Raw genomic sequence first — 20,813 nt, 5'->3', positions numbered from 1 at the left:
GATCTGGCCACCTCCCTCCCACCATGGCCACCCACAGGACACGTGTGCAGGGTGAGGACCAAGCCCCGGGTCTTCCACAGCCCTGCTCCTTTGGAGCTCGCTGACAGCCGGATCCTGGAGAGGCCAGGGCTGCGGAGCCGGCACCAGGGTGGCCACTGATGCCATTGGTGTGGGCTGGTGGTGAACAGAAGAAAGTGTGGGGCAGCAAAACTCCCATGCCAGGCTGGCGGGGAGCTCAGCAGGGCAAGAGCTGGGCACCGTGTCACCGGAGGGTCCCTAAGCTGTGCAGTGCTGTCACTTCTGGTCTTCCTCAAGCCTGGGGCTCTGCACAGGAGGAAGCCCCATGCTGTCGTGGGCAGGTGAGCCGGAGCAGATGAGGATGGACGGATCAAGCAGACAGTGCCAGGAGGGTGAGAGAAGGGCTCCTCAAGTGCCAGGGAGGGCTGCAGTGGAGGGGCTTTAAGTGGAGAGGGAAGGAGAGGGGCTGCAGGCAAGGAAGGGAAGGATGAAGCCCATTTAAAGGCAGCATTGGGCACCGAGGAGAATCCTGGGATGAGGGATGCAGCTAGCAGCTTTTCCTAATGACACCTTTGCTCCACCAGTAAGGAACTGCCTTATGGCCAGTTCACAGAGATCCACCCTTGTGGTGGGACCTTTGGGATCAGACCAAATCAGGGGAAACCTGGGCAAGGGCAGACCGTGGAGGCTTGGGCTCCTGGAGGCACTCATAGCTCTTGTCTAGGAGCTTGTTGCAACCCTGGCAGGTCCGTTGGCTGCCAGCAGTGCCTCACAGAGTGCTAAAAGCAGCCCACGACAGTGTGACCTGCCATGGTTAGCTTGCGGGCAGGTACTGCTGGGCATGGGGATTGTGGCAAGGTAAGCCCAGCTGCAGAGCTGGAGACCCTGGTCCTTCCTGCAAAGGCATGGCAGGGTCTGGGGGTACCAGGAGCAGGGCTGAAGCGGGATCTGCTTGCTGTGCTGGGGGCCAGTGTGTGGAGCCCTACTGAAGAGGTCACTTCATGCAAAAAAGACTGATTAATATAACTCCGTAACACATCATGCAGCCGGAAGAAATGGTGTGTGGGAGTCTGGGAGTGCCAAAAAGCTCTGTGCTTTCCTGATTCCCTGTCCCAGTGGAGCCTGAGCCCGTGGTGCTTCCTCATGCTCACCTGCACCTTCCAGGAGGACCTAGGTCCACCCATGCTGCTTGGAAAGTCCAGCCGTAGGTCCTCCTTGCAGCTTCCCCACCTCCGCAGCCTCTCTTCAAGCCTCTTCTCAGACCATTGCCTTGACCTCTGGGTCAACCAGCAGCAAACCCACCCGCAGGAGGAACGGCCACTGGGTGGAGGCACCCATGGGTGCCAAGGTGGAAGCTCTGCAGAGAACAGGGCTGTGCGTCCCTCTGTGCCCACTGCCCGGGACAGAGACAGGGAGGTGGGCTGGGGGCCCCTGGCAGTGCGGGGAGGGAGAGACGAGCAGCAGGCAGGGTAAGCACTCGGTGTGGATGAAATGATTGCTGGGAGTCCTCTAAGTGGCAGATAATGGTGGCATAATTTCTTCTAAATTATTTCTAATCATAGCCAACTACTGGTTCATGAATGAAGCACTTGTTAATTGTGACTTACAAATCAATATCTTGGGAGTTATTACTCGGGTGGAAGCAGTGCTCGCTGTGTGTCTTCAGGGCCTCTAATTGAAGCACGGGTGCACAGCCAGGTCATTTTTGGCCTGAATAGCAGATTTTTAACTGCTTGGTTTTGCTGGTCCCAGGCAAGCAGTGATTTTTCTCATGAAATGGGGGTAAAACCTTGACACAGCTTTGAAGTTAACTGTTCTGGGATGTGGAGGGGATGGATGGTGGGGCTGTGAGCGAGGAAGGGAACATTGCTCAGGCCAGGGACAGGCACCAGCTCTTTGAAATCTTTCCCTTAACCGTCTTCCTTGCAGAGGGTAGAGATGAACGGGCATGTTGGGAGCAGTTGTTTCTTACCTTCATGCTGCCTGGGCACGTTCCCTTGCACAGGCAGGTTGTGGTGGGTGCTGGGTGCCACGGAGTGCCGGTTGGCCCTGACCCCAAGAGCATGCCGCGGGGCTGGGCTGCATCTTCGCATGCTTTATGTTTTAGGAAGGTGGTGGCATTCACCAGGAGCAGGGCCCAAGTTCCCTCCGTGACTTGAGCATGGAGGACAGTTGCCTGGTGGGACAGAGCCTCCTGGCAGGCCCTTGGAGGCGGCAGTGACCACTGTGGTGGGACATTGCACCGGTGGGAGTCTGGGACCTGCATCCTCCCCATGTTTGTGGCGGTCATGGGACTTAACTCCTTCTGGCTGAAGGCACAGGCCAGCTCACCTGCTGTCTCAGGAGGTGACTCGGTGCTGCGGCTCAGGGAACACAAACCAGGAGTGGGAGCAACTTCTGCCTCAATGCTGCTGTAAATGTTTACCAGGGTCTGGCGGGGCTCTGCGGTACACGTGGGAGGTGGCTGGCAGGATGGCCAGTGCTTCTCAGACTGGGCTAGAAGGTTTGTCTCCGGGGTGCCAGGACATGGATTGCCTCTGGAGCTACTGAACTATATTCCTGACTTACGTCAGCACAGGGCGTGTTTGTGAGTGCTCTGCTCAGAGCAGCCACCTCGTTGCCCTGGCCTGCTGGGCTCAATGGTGGGGAGATCCTCCTTGCGCCTGTGCTGCACATAGGTCCCTGTCTCTGTCTCCAGCGGGGGCAGAGGCTGCCGCACTCTAGTGCAGGACCTGCCTTCACTGTGGAGACTTCATGGCACAAGGAAGGTGTCACCCTGCCTGGAGGGCAAAGGCTGTCCTGGTTCCTCCCAGCTCATCGCCGTGCCTGAGCCACTATGCAGAGCGTCCTGACCTCAGGCATCCAGGCCCCCCATGCCGAAGGAGGAGTGAAGGCTGGCCATGAACTGAACCCCATCTCCTGCAGCCCCTGTGGGGCTGTTTCCCTGGCTGGTGGAAGCCCCCAGCTCCTTTCTGCCCCACACCAGGCTGGGGCAGATTGAACCCTTTCATCCCAGTGTACTGGAATTGGATGGAGAAACACTTGATGGTGATTAATGAGCATCGCTGACTGGGGATGCCCAATGCTGGGGGAGGCCCCAGGAGCCTTGAGCTGCCTCTGGGTGATCCGGTGAGAGCCCAGACCCATGTGGATACCTGCTGGCTCTCCCCTGGGACCCCTAGGACAAGATCTAATTGTCAGTCTGTCTTGGCAGCAAGGACACCCCTGTGGAGAAGAAAAAGAAAGGGAAGAGGAAAAATGAGATACCAGTGGACAGTTTGGATTTGGATCAGGATCTCCTGAGCCCATCTGTGCAGAGCCCAGAGGAGTCTGCGGAGTCAGCTGACAGCCAGGTATGTCCGAAGTCCTCAGCTGGGGGCTGGTGGGGTAAATCCCAGCTGCCTCTGAGTGGGAGAATAGCGGGGCCCCGGGGTGCAGCAATCAGAGAGCAATTCCAGCAGACCCCTCTGGCACCAGGCTTTACCAGCCACACTGCCTAAAGTCAACTGGTGGCCCTGGGTTGGGTGCACGCTGCTGCCCTGGGTGCTGCCTGTCCCTCTGCCTTGAGGTTCCCTCTCCTCCATGGCTCCTGGCAGCTCCCCTTTTCCGGCACAGCACGGGAAGGGAGATTGGCCCTGCAGGGCTGGGAAGCTGTGCGTGTCTGTGCAGGGCTCCTCTGCTTCAGGTCTTGGGGGCTGATGGGGCTTGTGTGGGTCAGGCATTGATGGGGCACCATGGTGATGGGGTTACCTCCAAGGGCAGCCTGTTCTTCCCACCACCTGCATCCCACTGGCACTGGAGATCAGGCAGCCCTGGGGCTTTCCTCCACTCAAGCAAGGAGGACGTACTTGTCTGCCCATCTCCCCCATGACTGCCTTTTTCATCCCATACACAGAAGCGTCGCTCAGGACGGCAAGTCAAGAGGAGGAAGTACAACGAGGACTTGGATTTCAAGGTGGTGGATGATGATGGCGAGACAATAGCTGTGCTGGGAGCTGGGCGAACCTCCGCACTCTCTGCCTCTACTCTGGCATGGCAGGCAGAGGTAGGGCTGGATGTGGGACTGGGGTGATGGGGCCTCCTGCCTCCCACAGGGTGTCCCAAGGGTGTCAGTGCCGAGGTTTGAGAAAGTGGAGGATCCCAGCGCAAGGATGGAGTGAGAGTGTGCCTGTCTGGAAGGGTGCAGGCTGGCTTTGCAGGGACTGTGAGTGCACAAAGGAATGGGCAAGAGGCATACAGATCCAACTGTCCCCCTCCTGCTTGGAGACTAAGGCCTCTTGAACATGTCATGTAGCTAGACATCTCCCTGAAGGCATGACCCACCCAGTGCCCATGCCCACCTTTGGCTCCTGTCTCTGTAGCTTCTGTCCATGAGGTTAGTCTATTATTTTGGCTCTGCCAGCTGAGGACTTTGTAGGTGCCACGTCATCGTTTTCTGCCCACATTGCTGCTCTCCATCAGTGCCTCCAAATGTAGAGATGCCCAGCCTGACACCTGCCAGCCAAGCTGATCTGCTGGGCAGTGTGGTGGAGATCTGGGCAGTGTGGCAGGGACCAGCTGGTGTCACTGCAGTTTGGGCCTCGCTGCCCTGCCTCCTCTGCCCACTGGTTCAGCACTGGTGCCTGGTGGGTGCTGGCAGCTCCTTTCCTGCTGGTCTGTGTGTTGGATCCTGCAGCTCGTTCCCTCTCTCTGGTTGCTAACAAAGCTGCCAGATACTAATAATGGTCACTAATTGCTTTCATTGTGTCCCTCTCTAGTCATCTCTTCACAAGGCTTTGGTGTGGGTATTAGTCAGGTCTGTTGTTAAGCCAGTAAATAAGAGGTGGCCTGATGCTCCCTGCCTCGGCCAGAGGCATGGGAGCACAGGAGGTGCTGCCGGTGCTGCTTCGACTGCGGCCCGGGGCCATGTCCCAGCTGGGCTCCTGGCAGTGATCTCTCCAAGTGAGGTTTTCAAAACAGCAGGTGGGAATGAGTTGCCTTTGGCATGTGTCCATGCTGCCACCCTGCTCTCCTCTTAGTCCTGGACTTCCACCTCAATTTGTCCTGCCTCAGCTGAATTTTTAAGGCTGGTGTCTGATGGCAGCAAGGCTCTCTGCTGAGTGGCTGCTCTGGGCTCCTGCCAGCAGGCTTGTCCAGGCCTGGCCGTGGCTGCTACCGTGGTCAGGACTGACCTGGCAGAGCAAGAAGGGAGTGCTGAGGCCTCAGGGCTGCTATCCCTATGGCCTGGACTTGCAGCTTTCCCCCCTGGATCTTGGCTGTGTTACTCAGCAGCTCTCTGAGGTGGTGGAGGGCTCCTCTGGCAGTCTGCAGGCTGCCAGCAATGAGACACGGACCTGTGTAAGCCGGCTGAGCTGCCGGTCAGCATGGGAGCTCCCAGCTACAGGGCGCTGGAGGCAGCTGCAATGGCAGCACTGTGCCCTGGCCATGTTCACACAAACCCTTTGTGGCCAGGGTCAAGCTGGAGCCCAGCGGCACCAGGGTGGCTGCCTGGGTATGGGGAAACAGGCACTGCACAGGTGGCCGCAGCAGGAGCATGTCTGTGTGCTCCTCTCAGTCCTGTTACCCTGACAAGGGGCAGATCTCCCCAAATAGGGCGGAAATCCTGCTCTGGGCCACAGGGCTGCAGCTGAGGGGCCCAGATGGAGCTGCTGTTACCCTGCTCGCTGTGTTGTGGTGTTGGGTCCAGCATCGTGCCCGACACCGCAGTGGGGGAGCCAAGGCAGCAGGGCATGGAGGGGTTGCTGCAGCCCTGGGCACCACCTTGGCTTTCCCAGACCCTTTTGTGTGAGTGGTGTGGGATGCCCCAGCTGTCTGTCCCTCCCCAGCCTGCCCTGTGCCTCTCTTGGAGGGGTCTCTCTAGTCTGCAAAGGGACATCTCAGGGCTGCTTTGCCTTGGACCAGACTCTGCCTCCATCTGAAGGAGATGAACAGACTCCTCCTTTCTGCTCTGCACTTTGCTCTTCCTCCTGCTGCCATCCCATGTCCCAGCCAGGGCAGAACTGATATTTCTAATGCTCAAGCAAGCCCCATGTTTTTGCTGTCTGTCCTCTCCCCTTAGCCTTTCTGTGCCTCTCCTGCTACAGCACAGACAGGCACAAGCCCAGGTCTCTTGTCCCTTGGCGTTCTTGGTGTTGGGACCTGCCACAGCACACGGCTGGGAGAGCCTTGATGTCCCCACTTGCCCTGTGCCTGCTGTGTTGGAGCTGGAAGCAGGACAGTGTTGGGGCCACCTTCAGCAAAGCTCGTGTGCTTAGCATGAGGGAGTGGGGTGGGAGCCCGTGGGTGGCCAGCAGGTCTCTGCTGGCTCATGGAGTGATTTCCTCACAGCAGAGTTGAAGCTGGCAGAGGGAAGGAGGCAGCACTTTGAGCCTGCTGGGAAGAACTGCATGGGCTGCAGTGGGGCTGAGGTGCTGTTGCCTGTGGCCACAGGCAGGCAGCAGCAACAGAGGATGCCTGTGGCAGGGCCCAGCAGCCCTGCTCTGCTGGGGCTCTTGGGGCCATGCAGCACTATAGGACTATATAAATGCCAAGGCAAATCAGAGATCTGGCATGGAGAGTGGCTGGGAGCAGGAGTTGTGCATGTTTTGATGTATTTTATATATTTATATTTATTTATATAAATATATATATTTATTTTTATATATATAATATATATATTTATTTATATATATTCCTTGAGTCTCAGGGCAGAAGTGCCCAAGCTTCCTTCCTCTTTTCTGGGAGACTTGACACGCTCTCTGGCTGCCCTGGTCTAGCTGGAAGGACCCCACAGCTAAACATGACAGTGCTGTGGCCTTGCTGGCCTGAGGAGCACAGGCAGAGAGTGAGTGTACCTGCACTGGCAGCACCTGCACTCTCACACACAGCAAGGGTTCCCGAAATGCAGCTCTCCCAGCTCCCACTCTGCTGGCTCTGCCTGCCTGGCTGGTGGGCTGGGAGAGGAGCAAGCAGCCGTTCTGTGCTGGGAGAGTGCCAGAGGCCCAGCCACACAATGAGCTGGGAAAACAGAGCTCTGCTGTCCTGTCCCCAGGAGCCTCCCGAGGATGATGCCAATATCATTGAGAAGATCCTTGCCTCCAGGATGGTGCAGAAGGAGGTGAGTGGCAAAGATGTCCAGTGGGGCTGGAGGTCCTTGGGCAGAGAAGAGATGGGACCTGGCTGCCTTGTGCAGCAGGGACATGAAACGTAGCAGCAGTCAGTGCTGCCGTGCCATTCCTTGCACTTGCTCTTCACAGGGTGCTGCTGGGGTATGCCCGGACTGGCACCTTTCTGGGTTGGGGATCAATCTGATGCCTCTCCTGCCCTGGGCACCAGAAAGACCCTGGAGAGGAGTCAGGCCTGGGCTGAGGCTCAGGAGGTGTTTGAGTGAGTCCCCCATGCTCAAGGGTGGTCTCACACCATGTTTCCCAGGGCCACTGAGCTTCTGGGGCAAGGCAGCACAGCGAGTGCCTGGCCATCCTCGCTGTCCGTGGGGCTCAGCCTGCCTGGAGCCTGTGCCCAGGCAGGGGACTCCTGTCTGTGCCCAGGCCTCAGAGGATGCCCCCAGTTTCTACACAGGCTCTGACTGTCACTAACTCTACTTGGTTTCAGGCTCATCCTGGCGGCCTGGCGTTTGAGATGGAGGAGTTCTACGTCAAGTACAGGAACTTGTACGTGCAGCATTGTGGTGCTCTGTGCCATGGCAGTGGGCCCTGTGCATGCAGGAGCAAGGGCTGTGTGCTCTTGTCCATCCCCAGCTGCAGCCCCAGCATCCCTGTCTCGCTGCCCCTGTCCTCCTGAGCCAGCCCCGGTGGTGGGAAGCAGGAAAGCTGCTGCAGCTGCAGTGCTCAGTCTTGGGCTAGACCTGGGCCATGGCTTCCTCCAGTTTGGGGTTTCACGTGGCAAGGCATAGGCTGGGTGTTCTCTGGGTCTCTGGGGGATCCCTGCTGGTCTGCATGGTGGTTGGGATCGAGCCCAAAGGCCTTTCTGGTCATGTTTTGTTGATTTTTTTTTCCTCTGCAGCTCCTACCTCCACTGTAAGTGGGCAACTCTGGAGGAGCTGGAGAAGGACCCCAGGATCTCCCAGAAGATAAAACGCTTCCGGAACAAGCAGGCTCAGATGAAGCATATTTTTACAGAGGTGAGAGCTGAGCATGGCAGGCAGCTGTGCCCGACCCCAGCACACCTGAGCCTGGCACGGTGGCTGAGCAGGCCAAGAGCTGAGTGCTGCTTGTGACACCTCCCTGCCCAGGTGAGACCAGCTCCAGAGCCAAAATTCAGGGCTGGGAGTGGGCAGGCAGGTCTCACTGTGCAGCTGTGCCTGCCCTGCCTGAGCTCAGTGATCCTGGGGTGCTGCCCAGAGCCCTGCCTGTGCTCCCTCTGTGGCAATGCCCAGGTAGAGGCCTGGCACCTTGAGCTTCCAGGCAGGTTTGAACCAGCACAAGAGGATGAGTGGGTGAGGATGCTGGAGCTAAGGGGCCATGACAGTGCCCTGAACACTCATGGTGTCACTGGCAGAGGTATGGGCAGGGTGACAAATGTCATTTGCTGGGCACTGCCAACCCTGGAAGCATTGCTCAATGGGAGCAAGGGCAGCGTGCAGTACTGGAGGTGCTTTCATCTTTGAGCAGAGATGCTACAGGAGCAAGGGAGCTATAAATAATTTGGTTTAGGGCAGTTCCTGCCTGCTCTGTTCTATAAGCAGATTAATCTTGTTTAATATGAAAGGTGTTCTATAATTTATCTGGCTGCTCCGGAGACAGTTGTTGGATCTCCTCAAACTGCCCCTTACAAGTGTAAATCAGGCCAGTAGGCTATGAAAATTTCTCCATAGGATGTAGTTGGAAAGCTGGGGTTGTGTGTCAAATTTCTCACTCCCAAGTCTGTTTGGGGTCTTACCCAGGATGCAAACAAAAAGCATGTGTTGGAATGCACTGTACCACTAACAATTTAGCAAGGAGAAAACACTCTTTCCTGTAACTAACTGGGACTTGGGGAGCTGTGAACATAGAAGCCTGTTTTTGCTCCTTCCCAAGCCCTAGAAAATGCGTCTGTCCAAGAACCACTGCTAGTCTAAAGCCCACTCCTCCCCAGGTGCTCCTGGCAGGAGGATGAGCCCTTGCCCCATGGTTGCTGTTGGTGACTGCTGAGCTGAAGGTGGGGGGAGAGAGAGATAGAGAACAAGGTGTCATCCCTTGCAGAGGAGTGCAGCTCATCGGGTGCTATGTGTGGCCCTGTGCTGTGGCAGTCACAGCTCTGGATGCTGCACGTAAGCCGGAGCATACAGCTCAGGGCTTTGTACCTTGGGGCCAGATGGGCTGGAGAGGATGTTCCTGCCTCCCAGCAAGGGCAGCATGGAGCCTGCGGCCACTCTAAAGCAAGAGCTTTGCCTTCCGCAGGGTTCCTGTGTCCTCCCTGCCCGGAGACAGATGTCATGTACCTGCATCCAGGGCACTTGGTGTGCTGTGCACAGCTAGCAGCATCCTGGGGACAGATGTCCTGCAGCTGTTTACTCATGCCTGCCATCTGTTTAACCCTGGAATCACCTTGAACTTACCTCTCTTTTTACTCTTTGCTGTCACAGCCTGATGAGGATTTGTTCAACCCAGACTATGTGGAGGTAGATCGAATTCTGGAGGTGGCTCACACAAAGGACCCTGACACCGGGGAAGTGAGTGGCTGCATTGCTTGCTTGCCTTGCAGAGGGAGGGAAAGAGGGGGGGAGGCTTGTCAGGAGGCCCAGACCCACGATGTGCATCGCGTGTAATCTCTGAGCACCCTGAGGCCTTCACAGCCTTGTGCAGTGTGAGCTCTGTGCCTGGGACCCCTCTGCTGACTGTCCCTGCAGCTTGCTGTAGGGGGCTGAGCGGGGGGCTTGCGTGCTGGGGCTGAGCGGCCGTGAGCCCTGCACTGTCTCTGAGCCTGTCTCTCCGTGCTGCAGGAGGTGACTCATTACCTGGTGAAGTGGTGCTCGCTGCCCTACGAGGAGAGCACCTGGGAGCTGGAGGAGGATGTCGACCCGGGGAAGATTAAAGAGTTTGAAGCCCTCCAAATCCCTCCAGAAATCAAGCACATGGTAACGTACCCAGAGGTAACGTACCCGGCTGGCAGCTCGCTGCCCTGGGCAGGCAGGGACTGTCTGTGTCTTCCCAAGGTCCAGCAGTGCTGATCTTGTCCCTGCTGCTGCAGTGCAAGCCCCATAACCTCCCCTCCGGGTGGGTTAGGTAGCAGGGTCTGAGGGTGGGATCCGGAGGCCAGGACCTTGCTGTGAATCAGCTGTCAATGACTGTTCTGAAGTGTTGTCCTGATGCACAGCCCCAGAAGCGGGGTCTGGCCTCTCTGATCATTTGCCTCTTCCTCTCCATGGACCTTGCTCCTGCTCTCTCCTCGTAGGAGCGCCCGGCATCTGAGTCCTGGCAGAAACTGGAGAAGTCCCGGGAGTATAAGAACAGCAACCAGCTGCGGGAGTATCAGCTGGAGGGGATGAACTGGCTGCTCTTTAACTGGTATAACAGGTGAGGAGGGGCTGGAGCCCTGTGCTCCCACGAGGAGTCCTGCTGGCAGTGGAGCCCTGGTGTGTGCAGTCATGGAATCAGCAGAGCTGGGGGAGCAGAGCTGATAAACAGGGGCCTGACAGAGCAGCTGCTGAGACCTTCCAATGCTGGAGCTGGCAGGCAGCTGCCAGAAAAACTGTGTTTGCTTTAGCTTTGCAACTGAGTCTTTAGGAATGTTTCTCCCTGGGAAATGCTGATGAGTCTTGGAGATAGTAGGGCTTAGCTGTGGGTCTAAGATACACTTGATTTTTGGTATTGGCCAGGTTACTGGTGACCCATTCCTGTGGCAGGAGTGCAGGACTATGCATGTTCTCAACTGCAGCAAGCCATCAGATGCATCTTTTGCTCGCTAGTGTGCACCCAAAGGACAGCATCTTTCACACTAACTTTGAGTCCGTCATCTTGCAAGAAATTGGATGGTCTGGTTTACCCAGACTGGTTTGAGCCACTGTGCCAATGTCCCCCCACCCTCCATGCTGCAGGGTCAGAGGTGTGGGTGGAGGTGATGTGCCTGACATCCCATCAAGGAATTGGCGACAGGGTGGTTCCTGTCCCCAAGAGCCACGTTCACCTGCCCCTGTCGGTCTCTGCAGGAAGAACTGCATCCTGGCTGACGAGATGGGGCTGGGGAAGACAATCCAGTCAATCACCTTCCTCTCAGAAATATTCCTGATGGGCATTCATGGCCCCTTCCTCATCATTGCACCTCTCTCCACCATCACCAACTGGGAGAGGGAGTTCCGCACCTGGACGGAGATGAATGCCATCGTGTACCACGGCAGCCAGATCAGCCGGCAGATGATCCAGCAGTACGAGATGGTGTACAGGGACACACAGGTGATTGATGCACACAACAGTCCCAGGATGCATCCCCCAGTCCTGGCTTCCTTTACTTGGGAAGCACTGAGCTGCATGTGGAGCTTGTGGTTCATCTGGAGAGGGAAGGGTGATCTTTTGAGATCCCTTTGCTGGCGTGGGCTCAGAGTGCACTGTGTATGAGTGAAGAACAGGCCCAACTCATCAGAAAGGGGAAAATGCAGCAGAGCCTCAGCCACAGTTCTTGTCCAGGCCTGTTTGTCTGCCCTGGAGCAGTGTCTGGTTTGGAGAGACGCAGCCTGCGGCCAGCAAGAAGGCTTGCAGGAACCTGCCTGCTGCATGAGAGATGAATCTGGGGAAGTCCCAGCTAGGAGGCAGATGCTAACGCTGATATGTTGACAGGATGTCTGACAGTGTCCTACCATCCTGCAGGAGTCAAGCGCTGCCTATGGTTTATGTCTCCTAGGGTAACCCTCTCCCTGGGATCTTCAAGTTCCAGGTGGTTATCACCACCTTTGAGATGATCCTTGCCGACTGCCCAGAGCTGAAGAAGATCCAGTGGCGCTGCGTGGTCATTGATGAGGCACATCGCCTGAAGAACAGAAACTGCAAACTCCTGGAGGGGCTGAAGCTCATGGCCCTGGTGAGCATGTCCTGCCCTGGTTCATGTGAGAGCAGGGTGGGCCAGAGATGGCCATGCCTGGCAGTGAGATGCCACTGCCAGCTGTTCAGGCCCAACGCCAGGGCTGAGAGCTCCCTGTCTCAGTGGAATGTTAACCCACAGCAGGCTAAGTCCCCCTATGCCTTCCCATCTGTGTGCACTCCCTGGCAGAGCACTGGCTGGCCTCGCAGTGCGGCTTAGGCTGCTGCAGCACATGGAGGCAGTTGCTGACCAGCCATGCACAGCACTCTATGGCCATGGTGTGCCTTGTGCCTTGCGGTGAGCACGGCCGCAGTATTCAAGCTGGTTCTTAACTGTTCTGCAAACATGGCACCAGTCCGTGCCAGGTATGGGGGTGCAGGACTGTGCGTGGTGAAAAAGGGATCAATGGGCTGCTCTGAGAAATGAATTTGGATGTCCAGCTCCTTTCCAGCCCTGGGAAAGGCAGCACTGCTGTTTGCAGGACCAAGGACCATCAGGCCTATTGGATCTCCCAGCCCTACCCAGCTTCCATCACACTTGCCTGTTAGCTCAGCCAGGCCTCTGAAAATTATTATCCTTAGGTCTCCGGTTCCCAAAGACCCAGCTGTTTTCCCATGACCCTGTGCCTTGTATAGGTCCCTGCTGGGTTGTGAGCAGCCTGGGACAAAATGGGATTGCTGCTGGCCCCTCTTCGTAACCATCACCTTCCTTTGTACAAGTCCTGTGGGAGCCTCCCACCTTACAGTTGCCCTTCTTTCATAGCTGGTGACTCTTGGGAGCTTTCCCTGCATTAGGTTGGGCAGAAGGATTAGTCTGAGCAGTGAGTGAGTGCCCAACCAAGTCTCTGGCACTGCTGGGACGGAGTGGCTGGTGCGCTCCAGGAGGGAGCACCCAGTAGTGCCTGAAGCCAGAGCCTGTGGTGTCAGTGCATGGAAGGGAGTGCATTCTCCTTGATGGGTCATCTGCTCTTCACACCTCCCGTCTTGGGGGGTTGTCTGGATTCCTGTCTCCTTTTATTGTGCATGTACCTACATGGTGAACCTCTAATAAAAGCTCCACCTTGTTCCCAGCGCACACTTGACACAGTCATACGTGCCCCTGCTGATTTTGGAGCACCCTGCTCACACTGGCCCTAGCAGCAGGTCCCTGATGCCCCTCAGTATCACATGGCTCTGGGCCACGTTCCCTCTTGTTCTACCCAAGCCATGAAGAGGGACATCCTACTCCCAGGTGCATGGAGGGTTGGGCTCTATCAGCATCCCCGTCCAGTGCCAGCAGAGCCCTGCCTGAGGGTCTTGTGCCAGGGCAGGGCTGAAGCCTGGAGGCAGTGTGGGATTCTCAGTTTTGGCTGTTGTTGCTGCACAGAGCTGGACTGGGACACGTCCAGGGGAGCATCCTGGGAGCCACAAGACAGTATTGCGTGGCAGTGGCTGGGTTGGGGCTGACACCATGGTCAGGGGAGCCTTTCAGGGAGTGTGTGTTCCCCCAGGCCACCCAGAGTGCTCCTGAGGCTGGAAGACAAGGAGCATTGCGCTCTTGGGACCCTTTGGACCCAGCTGGTGGTTCTGAGCCCTCAACCTGTTTTCTGTGTATACCCAGGAGCACAAGGTGCTGCTGACGGGCACCCCCCTGCAGAACTCAGTGGAGGAACTCTTCAGCCTTCTGAATTTCCTAGAGCCGCAGCAGTTCCCCTCAGAGACGGCCTTCCTGGAGGAGTTTGGAGACCTGAAGACAGAGGAGCAGGTACCTAGAAGAGTGACACTGGTGACTGTTAGCACAGGCCACTGGGACACATGGTCACCAAGCCAGGCATGCACTTAGACATGCACTTCATGGAAGTGAATAGGACTCCTCATGCCGGGAGAAGTGAAGTTGTGACAGGGCCCCCAGCACTGCTTTGGAGAGAGGAGACCAGCCTGTGCCAAGACAGTGGTCTGCTCCCCACCAAGCTCCCTACTGCCCCTTGCATGCTTGGGCAGCACAGCTCACCCAGCTTTCCCACACGGTCTTCCCTGAGACCAATAGGAGTGTAGGGGGAGTGAGGCGCTCGGTAAGTCCCTGTGTCCCGTCGCCCTTGTCAGGTTCCCCCAGGGAGCCGTCCTCCAAAGTTCCCCTTGAGTGTGGGTCATGAAAAGCAGCTCAGTCCCCTGGGCTGTCTCACTGCCATTTGAATATCTGGCGTAAGCAGAGATCATACAAAGATCATCATTCTGAGGGAACAGGCACAGGCACATGGAGCAACTATCATCTCAGCTGCTGTCAAAAGCTCTCAGCTCTCCTCTTGCAGCAGACACGTTTACCCAAGGCTGCCGGCAGCAGAAGTGTGTGGATGGCCCAGGGCTGGTCACTCACATGCCTGCCCCAAGGAAGCCAGACCCTGAAGCTGTCCTGGCTGTCAACAGAGCAGCTGCTTTAGGGTAATTTGTAGTGGGTTTCCAGCCTGGGGAGGCTCTAATATTGCAGGCCCCTCCACTGTTGTCACATTGCCATGCAGGGAGGGCAGTGAATCTCTATGCTTGCTTTGGCAGGTGAAGAAGCTGCAGTCCATCTTGAAGCCCATGATGCTGCGACGGCTGAAGGATGATGTAGAGAAGAATCTGGCACCCAAGCAGGAGACCATCATTGAGGTGGAGCTGACCAATATCCAGAAGAAATACTACCGGGCCATCCTGGAGAAGAACTTCTCCTTCCTCTCCAAGGGTGCCAACCAGCACAATATGCCCAACCTCATCAACACCATGATGGAGCTGCGGAAGTGCTGCAATCACCCGTATCTCATCAACGGTGAGGGCTGTGCACAGGAGGCGTGGGGGGGACAGATATCACTGCAACATTTACTGGTCACTACCTGCAGAACTCACCCAGTTTGGGAGCGAGCTCAGGTCCTCATGCCATTTGCTGCTGGTGTGATTGTGCATCCAGGCCCAGCCAGCACAGGGTGCAGTGATCTGCCGTGTTGGCCTCCTGGGCACCCCAGCTCCCCACAAGTGCTGCTTGGTGGGCACCTCAGGGTCTTGTGAGGTTCACTATGTTTGGGGGTGTTCTGGTGCAGGATCCTCCTCTCCAACGTCCCAGCCTGGCTTGTTCTGCTGGGAGCTGATGCAAGCCCTGAAGAAGGAATAGAGTCACGAGAGTGGAGGGGCTTCTGGAGGTGTCTAGCCAGCCTCCCTAGATCTGATTGACTGCATGGGTTCTGTTCCTCGTGTTGGTGGCTTGCTGTTGCCCTGGACGGGAGGCTGGGGACAGCTGCACTGCCAGCCTCGCCTAGAGCTCACATCCCTTCTCACTTGACAGGGGCAGAGGAGAAGATCCTGGAAGACTTCCGTAAAACACACAGCCCAGAGGCACCAGACTTCCAGCTGCAGGCGATGATCCAGGCAGCTGGGAAGCTGGTGCTCATTGATAAGCTGCTTCCCAAGCTGATCGCTGGTGGGCACAAGGTGCTCATCTTCTCCCAGATGGTGCGCTGCCTCGACATCCTGGAAGACTATCTCATTCAGAGGCGGTTAGTACAGGCTTCAGCATTCACCACAGCTCCACATCACCTCCATCCTGCACTGTAGATACAGAGTATAAACAGCGCAGGGTGGGGATTCAGCCATTCTGTGCCCACATACCAAAGGATCTGTTACAGGCTACTGCTGGTGGGTGCAGAGACCCCAGAGCTGGGCACCTCTGACCTGTCCATTCTCTATTGCCCAGGGCTAGTCCTAGGGGTGACCAAATGGAAATAGGCCCTTCCCTTGGTCCAGGTTCCCATGAGCCCTACATCCATGCACCATGTGTGGGGTCATGCTGATTTTGCCATCATAAGAGGAATGACTTTTGGGAACAACCACAGTGTTCACAGGCTGATGGGGCCTGAGCCTCCACCTGTGTACAGGTCCTGCCAGTAAGTCCCGGCTGCCTGCGTGCCCACACAGAGCCCAGGGGAAGGAGCAAGAAGGGGTTTTTAAGCCACAGCCAATTCAGGCCCTGCTGTGACCCTTCTCTCACCTCTTCCCCTCTTGGAGCAGGTACACCTATGAGCGCATTGATGGGCGGGTGCGCGGGAACCTGCGCCAAGCTGCCATCGACCGCTTCTGCAAGCCCGACTCGGATCGCTTCGTCTTTCTCCTCTGCACGCGGGCTGGCGGCCTGGGCATCAACCTGACCGCTGCCGACACCTGCATCATCTTTGATTCAGACTGGAACCCACAGAACGACCTCCAGGTAAGGGGTCGGACTGGGACAGGCTGCCGGAAGGTCCTGCAGCACAGCTCCCGTCACTTGTGCCAGCCAGGGAGGGAAGGGCAGCAGCACCCGGCTGTACTGGGCATGGGGTGCCATGCTGGGGTAGCCGACAGGAGTGCAGGCAGAGGGAACGTGTCATGGGGGAGATCACAATGTGGCTCTGAAAGCACAGGTGGGCCACAGAGCAGACAACACTTTGTCCATACCTGGTATTAGAGGGGGTGAAGTGTTGGGTGTCCCCCATCCACAGAGAGCCAAGGCTCCAGCCTGAGCCCCGTGTCCTTGCCCAGGGGTGCAGGGGTCACCGATTCCTGCTCCACAACCGCACAGGCCTGGTGCTAACCAGCACCTGCTGGCAGAGCCCTGTGGGTCAGCCACAGGCACTAGATGAGGGTGTTCTGGTGGGCAGGAGCTGGCTGTGGCTCTGGGGGGTGAGTGGTGGGTGCTGGTGTGGGGTCCCACAAGCTACATGGTCCCCATCCTGCTGGGCTCACTGGGCTTGACGCTGTGCCCTCTGCACTCTCAGGCTCAAGCTCGCTGCCACCGGATCGGGCAGAGCAAGGCAGTGAAAGTCTATCGCCTCATCACCAGGAACTCCTACGAGCGGGAGATGTTTGACAAGGCCAGCTTGAAGCTGGGCTTGGATAAGGCTGTGCTGCAGGACATCAACCGCAAGGGCAGCACCAACGGGGTAGGTTGCCTCTCAGAGGGAGGCTAGGTGGGAGGTGCTGCGGAATAGCTCTCCTCCTTCCTCTGCAAGTCACTGCCAGGTCAGAGCAGAGACCTGGGTAGGCTTCTGGGGAGGGATAGTCCAGTCCCACACACTTGCATTGCTGCTGTTTGGCCTGGCAGGCTGTCCCTGCACTGCCACGGGGTTGGGGGACATGTGGTGCTGTGTCTGGGTGACATGGACTGAAATTCCTGACAGTCCTTCAGACAGTCCCTCTGTGCTCTAGCAGTGGGAGGTCTGGGTTGGCTTGGGGCATCTCTGCCCTCCTTCCTGGGACAAAGGGAAGAGCCTCCTCATGCCGTGCAGTGCCCAGAGCGCTGGCCAGGTTGGTGATGCCCCTATGTTTTGCGCAGGTTCAGCAGCTCTCTAAGATGGAGGTGGAGGACCTGTTGCGGAAGGGTGCCTACGGTGCCCTCATGGATGAGGAGGACGAAGGATCGAAGTTCTGTGAGGAAGACATTGATCAGATCCTTCAGCGCAGGACGCAGACCATCACAATCCAGTCTGAGGGGAAGGGCTCCACCTTTGCCAAGGTATGCTATGCTCCATCAGGAGGGAAGGGGAGACTCCCCCCGTGATGGTGGTGGCGGGACATGCTGGGAGTGCGCAGGGCAGTTGTGGTGGGCTGACGTCTTACCTGTGTGTTGAGACATGTCCACATGGAGGCCAAGCTCTCCTGCCTGTCCCACTGCACCCAGGAGTGAGACCTTGCTGGGGCATGGCAGCAGCGTGGTCTCCTGTCTCACTGGTGGTCAGCAGAGCATTGAGGAGGGGGCCACCAGCTTGGGCGGGTGATGTGAGGCTGCCTGGGAGGGTTCAGCTTGCCAGCTTCCACTTTCCCTTCGAAGCTGGCTTAGGCTGGTGAGAAGGCAGAGCAGGGGCTGTCCTCCAGGTGCCGAGCAGTGCCAGGATGTGCTCTGTCACTGGGACAGCAGTGTGGACAGATGCAGAGCTGCTCTTGTGTCCCAGCTGGGGCACTGCAGGGTGGAGGACTTGCTCTTCTGATGGGCTGAGGACTCCTTTCCGTGGCAGCAGGCACTGCCCAGAGCTAGACCCTCTGCCCAGGGCTGTTGTGGGCAGGGTCAGGCCTCTTCCTGGGGAGGATGGATGAGTTCAAAGCTTGGGTGAGATCCAGTCCTGAGCTGGGCTGATCTTCTACTCATGGGCTGAGCTTATTTGATCCAGAGTCTGTCACCTCCTCTGCCCTTCTGGACACTGCTGCTGTTTTGGTATGGTGCTTTGCTAAGCAGAAATGCAGGTGGACACCTGGGCTGCTGGTGGTATGGGAAGGAGTTGTGGTACTTTCAGCACAGCCCTCCCACAGTGCAGCCCATCTGTGTCTCCAGCCTCACTCTTCTGCTGCCGTGGGACCTGGCTCTGCAGGGAGACCCCCAGGGTGGTGGTGGGACCCAGCTGCTGGTCTGCACAATGCCTGAAGCTGGATGCTGCTGTGCCATGGGAGCTGTGCGCCTTAGGGCCCTGACATCCCCACAGGAGAGAGCCTGAGGAGCCAGCTCTGTGCCACGGTCATGGCTGGTGTCCACTGGGGGCACCAAGGGCCATCTGTCTCTCCTCCTCTTGCGGGCAGCACAGCCCAGGTTCCGTTTCAGGAGGAGTGCAGAAGAAAGGGGTTCAGCTCCCTTAAGTGAACAAACAGCTCTCTGGCATGTGTCAATGTGGGGTGTAGCAGCGAGACTGTGCACTGCAGACAGATGTGTTGGGGATCTCTATTATGGGGGAAGGCACATCTGGATGGTGGGTTGCACCCTGTTCACTCCTCTTCTTTCACTCCCAGGCCAGCTTTGTAGCATCAGGAAACAGAACTGACATTTCCTTAGATGACCCCAACTTCTGGCAAAAGTGGGCCAAGATAGCAGAGCTCGATACAGACGCCAAGAATGAGAAGGTAGGATCAAGCTCGTGGCCCATGCGCCCCACAACTGACCTGACACTGCATGGTGTGTCTCCAGGCAGAAGCTGTGTGCTTCCACTGGGGTCATGAAGGGATATGTGTTAGGCATCGGGAATTACTGCAAGGGAAGACTGACCCATGAGTTCTGGATAAAGCCCTGATTACCTTAGCCATGTGTTGGGCTGTGTCTACCTGGTATTTCAGAGTGCTCAGTCTGTGCTCCCAACTACTCCCAAGCCTGGTTAAGGGGCGACAGTTGGGGCTGGCAGCATGTGAGAGGAGGAGAGGATGAAACAGGCAGTGCAACGGCATGTAGATCCCAGCAGACTGGTGACTGCCTGTGTGTGACCTGGAGCTGTGCTGGAGTTCACCGCAGCACAGGCAGGCATGAGTGCCTGGCCAGCTGGGACTGGGGCTCTGGCATGGAGCAGTACCATGACAGTCCCATGGTGCCCTCCAGGTGGCAGCTCTGATCTCCCGGCTCCCTGGCTGTTTTACCAAGCTCAGACACCTTTGTTAGCTTGAGGCATGCCAGGACGAAGCTGCCGTGTGCCCTGGCAGGGCACAAAGGGGCCCAAGTGCCAGCTCTTGCTGTGGCTGGTGATTGGTGGGATGAGCAAGGCTCTTACCACACTCAGGGGAAGCTGTGTAACCATTCCCCAGCCCAAACTACGTGAGCCCTGGCACCCTGGGCAGAGGGGAGCATTTGGCTTGGAAGCTCTGGAGGAGGCCTGGCGAGCTGACATGAGTTTGTATACTCCAGCCCTTTGAGCCCTGGAGTTTGCAGTGCCAGGCACATGCGTTTCACTGCAGCCCCCCACTTCCAGCACCCCATGTCTCAATGGCTGCAGAGGTGGTGTTTGTCATGGTAAAGCTCAGCAGTGTGCCCCAGCTGTCCCAGCAGTGGTTAGAGAGGAAGCTGTGCTGTGTGTGACTGCGCCCACTGGCCCAGGCTCCCTCTCCTCTCCCCGGGTGGCCCTCCAGGCCCTTTGCAGGGCCACAGCACCTGTGAGCCTGTTCAGGGAGCCTTCAACCTAGCAGCAAGTCCAGCCATTTAGTGACCTAGAAGCAAAGTGGACTTGCAATTAGTTGAGGCTGGTGGAGAACAGGTAGCATTAGAGCAGGCAGGTCCCTGGAATCGGTCGTGCATCACATGGTCCTGTTTGATGCCAGGTAATGACTGTAATAACCACACTTCTTTGTTGCGGTTTATTCGTAATGTTTAATGTGTGGGTTCCAGCAGCAGCATGGAAGGATCTCGAGGAGGAGAGAAAGAGAAGAAAGAGGTTGGGGAAGGCAGTGGGTTGCAGTGAGCCAAGGCTCCTGCTCTCTGACCCGAGGGAGACGTGCATGCCGGCCCATGGTGGGGCCCCAGGCCAGCCTTGCATTCAGTAGCTGTGAATGCAGTGGCATGACAGTGCTGAGACACTGCTGGTCAAGAGGCTTGTGTCAGGCACACTGGCACCCTCAGGTCCCAGCCACTCACTGGCTTCATGGGTATGAGGGCAGCCCTGGAACTGGGGGCCCTCGCTGAGCAAGCACTGGGCTGTGGTTCTGTAATGGGAACAGTGTACTGCCTGGACTGGAGCACGTGGTGGGTGCAGGCTGGAAGGCAGCACCTCTTTGCAGAAGAAGCGTTTCTTTCTGGTGAACACTCCAGTACTGTGAGGGCTGGGAGGTGCTGTGCTGCTTTCCTTCTTTGTTTGCACTCACAAACGAAGGCAGGTTGCAGGGAGGTTGAACATCGTGGCTGTGGCACTGGGTTTGTCAGAGCATCGTCGTGTGTGGATGCTTGGTCTGATTTGTGTCTCAGAACTCTGTCCTAGATTAGAGCAGGCTGGGGAAGGGGCTGCCAGGGGCTCAGTGCCTCAGGAGATGGACACAGCCCCGCATGGTGTCTGCAAATGCTCCCTCTTGCTCAACTTCTCA

At 57.2% G+C, this 20,813-nt stretch overlaps 1 protein-coding gene across 1 annotated transcript in view; it reads left to right on the top strand.

Annotated features, from left to right (window-relative positions):
• The window catches only part of CHD6 (chromodomain helicase DNA binding protein 6), a gene marked incomplete at its 5' end in the record, with an annotated part of 90,448 nt that overhangs the window by 45,358 nt on the left and 24,277 nt on the right, over positions 1 to 20,813 (top strand). Inside the window, 17 exon segments of the mRNA XM_082007376.1 lie at positions 3,233 to 3,371; positions 3,914 to 4,063; positions 7,049 to 7,114; positions 7,609 to 7,667; positions 8,020 to 8,137; positions 9,581 to 9,667; positions 9,938 to 10,087; positions 10,390 to 10,511; positions 11,144 to 11,387; positions 11,833 to 12,009; positions 13,609 to 13,752; positions 14,538 to 14,793; positions 15,304 to 15,514; positions 16,026 to 16,221; positions 16,769 to 16,933; positions 17,326 to 17,505; positions 18,768 to 18,878. Coding sequence (XP_081863502.1) covers positions 3,233 to 3,371; positions 3,914 to 4,063; positions 7,049 to 7,114; positions 7,609 to 7,667; positions 8,020 to 8,137; positions 9,581 to 9,667; positions 9,938 to 10,087; positions 10,390 to 10,511; positions 11,144 to 11,387; positions 11,833 to 12,009; positions 13,609 to 13,752; positions 14,538 to 14,793; positions 15,304 to 15,514; positions 16,026 to 16,221; positions 16,769 to 16,933; positions 17,326 to 17,505; positions 18,768 to 18,878 — 2,575 coding nt within the window.

The sequence above is a fragment of the Phaethon aethereus genome (genome assembly GCF_964289735.1).
Source record: "Phaethon aethereus genome assembly, chromosome: 16".
NCBI lineage: Eukaryota > Metazoa > Chordata > Aves > Phaethontiformes > Phaethontidae > Phaethon > Phaethon aethereus.
Note: the sequence above shows the minus strand (reverse complement) of the source record. Positions and strands in the feature narration are given on the sequence as shown.